The sequence below is a fragment of the Terrapene carolina genome, unplaced genomic scaffold (assembly GCF_002925995.2).
Source record: "Terrapene carolina triunguis isolate 2854851 unplaced genomic scaffold, T_m_triunguis-2.0 Scaffold37705, whole genome shotgun sequence".
NCBI classification, from domain to species: Eukaryota; Metazoa; Chordata; order Testudines; family Emydidae; genus Terrapene; species Terrapene triunguis.
Genome location: NW_020702056.1, coordinates 1 through 6,195, shown reverse-complemented (window position 1 = coordinate 6,195; position 6,195 = coordinate 1). Strand labels below are relative to the sequence as shown.

General features: G+C 43.7%; 1 protein-coding gene across 1 annotated transcript; it reads left to right on the top strand.

Annotated features, from left to right (window-relative positions):
* Positions 1-1,210: 1,210 nt before the first annotated feature.
* On the top strand, positions 1,211-6,187 carry LOC112124095 (toll-like receptor 2 type-2; the record flags this gene model as incomplete). The annotated part of the gene is made up of 2 exons (XM_026646668.2): positions 1,211-1,454; positions 4,926-6,187. A coding segment is annotated over exon 2 (1,254 nt), but the record flags the coding sequence as incomplete, so codon positions are not given.
* Positions 6,188-6,195: the final 8 nt, after the last annotated feature.

Here is a 6,195-nt window from a genome sequence, read left to right as displayed (position 1 = left end):
TTATCATATTTACTGTCTAATTATCTATCCCTTTCCTGATGGGTCCTAACATTGTTAGCTTTTTGACTGCTGCTGCACAATGAGCAGATTTTTTCAGAGAATTATCCACAATGACTCCAAGATCTCTTTCTTGAGTGGTAACAACTAATTTAGATCTCACCATTTTATATGTACAGTTGGGGTTATGTTTTCCAATGTGCATTACTCTGAATTACTCTGCATTTATTAACATTGAATTTCATCTGCCATTTTGTTGCCCAGTCACCCAGCTTTGTGAGAACCCTTTGTAACTTTCTGCAGTCAACTGTGGACTTAACTAGCTCGAGAAATTTTGTATTGTCTGTAAACTCTGCTACCTCACTGTTTATCCCTTTCCCCAGCTCATTTATGAATATGTTGAACTGAACAGCACTATTCCTAGCAGGGATCCTTGGGGGAACCCCACTATTTACTACTTGTCATTATGAAAACTGACCATTTATTCCTAGGCTTTGTTTCCTGTCTTTACAGTTACTGGTCCCTGGGAGAACCTTCCCTCTTAGCTCATCACTGCGCCGGGGAGGTGAAGAGGAGCAGAGAGTGAAAGGTGAGAGACAGGACTAGATCAAGCGAAGCCTTTCCCCTAACTGAAGTCCCAGTGAAAACCAGGGGTCGGGGCTCTCTACAAGGGGAAGCAGAGTGATGACTGGCTGGGTGGGAGGACAACCAGTGCCTGGCCAAAGTTGACTTTGCCTTGCAGACTGTCAGAAAAGGGAGAGGGGGCTAGAGAAGGCGGGAGGAGATGCCCGGAGGAGGGAGGGAGGGAAGATGCAGGCAGTGAGCGGTGGAGGTGCCGGGGACCATGGCTGTCTCCTCTGCCCTCCTAACGAATGCCCCCGGCTCGCTGCCTGGGTCCGAGCCAAGCCGCTCGGGGCCGCACATCAGCACGAGCTGGCAGGCCGCTTCTCTGCGCGCAGGCGGGGTTTTCCCGGACCTTGCGGCGCCCGAGCGGCCCCGCGGCTGCAGCTGCCCTCCCGCGGGGACAAGTCGGAGCAAGGGCGATCGCCGCCTGGGGCGCTCGCGGCGGGCGAGGAGCGGAGCGTGACTCGGGGCTGCGGTGGGATCCAGCGCGATAGCCTCGCCCCCGCTACCCACCCGGCAGCTCCCAGTGCGGCCGCAGACGGGTCCCGGGTCCCCGGAGGTTGCAGCCCCCCAGGCGGGAGGAGCGGCTTCTGCAGTGCTGGGGCGAGCGGGGACAGAGGGGGAAAGAGTAAAGCAGCCTCTGCGCTGGGGTTGAGTCTGGTCCCGGCCTTGCTGGGTCCCACAAAACGGGCTCACTGGGGCAGCTCCCCTCGGGCTATGTTTGACAGCTTCCAGCCCTGGCTTATTGGTTGACGAGCACGTGCTTTGTTCTCCGAGGTATTGATTTATTAGACCTCTGATCACCTCCCGGAGAAGCCCGGTGTTGAAGACAGGTGAGTCACAGACCCGAATAGGTAAGGTAGAAATAATAATCTCTCTCGGACGCGCCCTGGGACATCTCTTTAGTTACCTGACGTTTTTCCTGCGGTGCCCATCGTGGTCAGATCCAACTGGCTCAGGACTTTGCGTGTTTGTATCTGATGAATGTAACGGTATTAAGTATATTAGCAGTTATCCTCCATACAACTTTATTGTAGTTGCTCTAGTTGAATAGTAACAATTTACACTATCCCGTTTAGGACCTGCTCCTGTGTCTGTGAAATCAATGTCAAAATGTCCATTGACTTCGGTGCTTCAGGGTCCATAGAACTGTTAACATTTATTTTTAAACTTTAGCTTAATAATAGTTTCCTGTACCATATTTAGTTTGCGGAACGTTGGCACATTTCATTTTTATCGTAATAGTTATTAATTGATATGAGCACTTGTGGGGCCCTGAAGACACAGCTGTACAACAGCTTGAAAATTGCAAAGTTAGTTCATACCAAGTTTACAGCATAGACATTACTGTGTCTCTTCCTGCAAATATTTGATTGATGCTAGTTGTTTCTGAATTTCTACCTGACAATGCTTTTAGAGTGGCATGGATGAAAGTGACTTCTTTCCAAAGCACTGATGCTGTGTAGGGGCAAGATAACATTGTTACGTTGACAGGGAAAAACCATTTTAAAAAGCCATGAATATTGTCAAGATCTTAAATTTAATTACTAGCCAGAAATATGAAAGTGAGGGTGGTGGCAAAAAATGAACACAAATGAGAATGGGATTTTCCCTGGCATTTCACACAGTAACAGAGTCAAAAGAAGAAGACTGGGAAAAGTGCCCAGCATAATGCATGTTAAAGAAAACCTTGATTATTTCAAATATCTGAGAAGTTACTCAAGAATTCTTTCCACTCCATGCAATTTGCTCAGCAGTGCATCCAAGTGAAGTTTCAGTTTAGGCTACTGACCAAAGAAGTGCTGGTGACTGTGGAGCATGGTGTGTGTAGCTGAGTCAGCTAGAGATTACCACCTAGTGGCTAGCCATTTCCTCACTTTTTGTCCAGAATTTTCTATCTGTAAATAACTGCCCATATTTGCCACATTACTCAGTGTTTCCTTTTGAATTTCCTGAGCCATTTAAGAGGCAAAGTGTGGTCTTTCTGCATTTTATAAACTGGGTACATTTGGGGCTCATGAAATGGAGGGTCTGATTGTAATCCAGCTATTTAATTTTATTCCCCACCCCCCATCACTGTAGTGACTGAGCAACCTAATATCATTTAGATAAGCCCGTAGTCAGAGCAGAGGGTAAGGAAAGCTGGAAGCCCCAGTGCTGGCCTGCTCCTTTTCCAGAAGTACAGTACTAGACAACTGGGCTGAGAACAGGGGGAAAGTTAAAGGGGCAAGCGGCTCCTGTGATACCCCCCAGCTTGTTGGCCCTATGTCAGGGGTAGGCAACCTATGGCACGCATACCAAAGGCGGCCCGCGAGCTGATTTTCAGTGGCACTCACACTGCTCGGGTCCTGGCCACCGGTTCGGGGGGGGACTCCGCATTTTAATTGAATTTTAAATGAAACTTCTTAAACATTTTAAAAGCCTTATTTACTTTACATACAACAATTGTTTGGTTATATATTATAGACTTCTAGAAAGAGAGCTTCTAAAAATGTTAAAATGTATTATTGGCACACGAAACCTTAAATCGGAGTGAATAAATGAATACTCGGCACACCACTTCTGACAGGTTGCCAACCCCTGCCCTATGTATTCTTTGCTGTTATGACTTCCATTGCTGTAGCAGAAACATAGCTGAGTCTAGAGAAGTGTGAATGGTGTAGTCATAGTTTGGGACTCTCCGCCCATGATTTCCACTCTGTGGCCAAAGTTCTAGGGAGAGGCAGCAATAATAGGAAAAAAAGGTGGAATGGGTGAGAGAGTGGTGGGGGGCCTCATGGACAAGGAGAGTCTCCTAATGTGGGACCAGGGTGTGGTGGGGGAGGGGTTGAAGAAATGTACCCTCCCTCAGTATATAAAATAAATGCACAAACACCGATAATTCTATCCCTTTAAATAACCATAAGACTAGAACGGTTTAGGCAGCTGCTTTCTTAATCCTCTGGTAACCTTTTCTCTGCTCTTGTGGTACTCACAGGGGCTATGGGAAAACATGTGGAGGTAGCCTCTTTCCAAGCACACTATCTTAATTTCTTTTTGGTCTATGGCTGGTATTTTGTTACGTAGCCACTGCCAAACCTCGGGGGAGAAGGAAAGAAGAATGGGGGGCACAGCCATCTGCACTGGGGGGACTGAGGAAGGCAGAACAAAGGACGCCGTTGACGGCGAAGAATGTACCAGTGTTCTTTCTACAGACAGGGCCTGCTGCAGTAGGCTGGGCTAGCAGTACATTAGCTGCCTCACAAAGCCATGTCACTCCTGACCCACAAACACTCTCATTTTGCAATGCTGGTCATTTCCTGTAAAAAAAGCTGAAAAATGAGAGGCTAAGTGGGGCAGACAATGAACAAGGAAGAGCGGCTGTCAGCGATGCTAATCAGAACATCCACCAGGGAAGAGGCTCTGGTAGCATAAAGTCACCATAGCCTTCTCTCTGCTGAGGGTCTGTAGGAACCAGTGCTGAACCCTCCTCTCAGGGATTCATTGTCAATATTTACAAATATTTGTTTGTCATCACTGTCCATATACAATATGGTAATTAAGGCTCTGCACAGACACCTAGGAAAAGGCAGTCCCTGTGCCCAAGACTTCACAAGCTGAAAAGTCAAAAGCTAGCTGAAGGTTGAGGGAAAGGATTACAACACATACAATGCCTTTTCTTCTTTTCAAAGAAACACTCTGCAGAAATAGTGACATATCTTGAAAATAATTTTAGTATTCAATAAGCTATTTCTACAAGAAATTGATTGTCCCCAGCTCTCATTGACTTCAGTGGGAGCTGGAGTGCACAGAAAGTGTAAGCACCCTACAGCTCAAACTTTGTACACAAAATTAAATCTGCAGATTTGGGGGGAGGAGGGGAGGAATAACTAGAGGGTGTTTTCTTAAAAAGCAGTTTGTTGGAACCTAGCTATTTATTGAACATAAAAAAGGACTAGGTTAGTAAATATTACATTATTATTAGGTTTATGAATATTTGACTAAAGTATTCACTGATCTGTGAAAGACTGGTGCAGGTAGTAATTAATGTAATGTTTTTCATTCCAAAGTTAAACACAGCAGGAAAAGAAAAAGGAACTGAAAGCCAAACAGAAAATCATTCTAGCACATTTATGTATAATCTGATTTTCTTGACGTAATATTTTAAACACTTGATATATTTTTCATGTTCCAAGGGCTTTACAAACAATAACTAGTCATAACACCTTATTGAAGATAGGTCAGTAGAGACTATTTTTCAAGTTTGGCTTTTTTAACACTAATAATTCATGTTATGCTTATTCTATCCCTCTTTTAAATTTTAGGTAAAATCATGTCTAACCAACTCTGGAAAGGGTGGGTCATCTACATGGTCATAACGGCAAATCTTTCTGAAGAAAAAGCCACGATGCAGGTGTGTCCTTCATGTGATGCCACTCATTTCTGTGACTGTTCTTCAATGAATTTGAGCACCATTCCTTCAGGGCTAACAACTGATGTCACGGGGCTAAATCTGTCCTACAACAGCATAAAATATGTCAGAGAAACTGATCTGCTGGTGGGTGTGAATCTGAGAGTGCTGCTGCTGCAATTCAACCAAATTTGGACAATAGATAAGGAATCATTTATTTTCCTTGGAAAATTGGAACATTTGGATTTATCAAATAATAAGTTGACTCACTTGTCACCCATTTGGTTTAGACATCTTTTTTCCCTACAGCACCTAAACATACAGGGTAATTTATATACAACACTGGGGGAGAATCCCTTGTTTCTTAATCTCAAAAATTTGAGATATCTGCACCTGGGGAATAACAATTCCTTCTCTGCTATACGGAAGCAAGACTTTGATGGAATTACAGTTCTTGAGCAACTTGAGATTGATGGTCAAAGGCTCAGGCAATATGAGTCAGGGAGTTTGATAACAGTTAACATAAATCATATCATCATAAACATAAATGACGTTCAGGTGTTATCGGTGATGGTAGAAGATTTTATACATTCTGTAATATGTTTAGAACTGAGACATATAGCCTTCAATACAGCTAATGAATCTTCATTATTGGAGCCAATGAGTCATTCTGTCATGGAGAAATTTGTGTTAAAAAATGTTTTGTTTACAGATGCAAGCATTGACAAAATGTTAAACATCTTGGTGCATGCTGAGCAATTGTTGGAGCTGGAGCTGGACAATTCTATACTGCAGGGAACGGGACACTGGCATGAACCAATTAAAATAAAGAGAAAAAGCCCCATGGAAGTCGTGACAATACAGAGATTAACTATAGAAAAATTTTATTTGTTTTCAGATCTTAGCAGTTTGAAAAATCTTGTAGGTAACATCACTAAAATCACAGTTGTAAATACTAAGGTCTTCTTGGTGCCTTGCAACATTTCAAAACATTTTTCCTCACTCCTTTATCTTGATCTCAGTGAAAATTTGCTTGCAGATCCAAATTTGGAACATTCATCCTGTGATGGTGCATGGCCCTTGCTGCAAACTTTCAATTTAAGTCAAAATACATTGAGTGATTTACAAATGACGGCACGAAGTCTATCTCATCTAAAACACCTTACTCACCTAGATATTAGCCG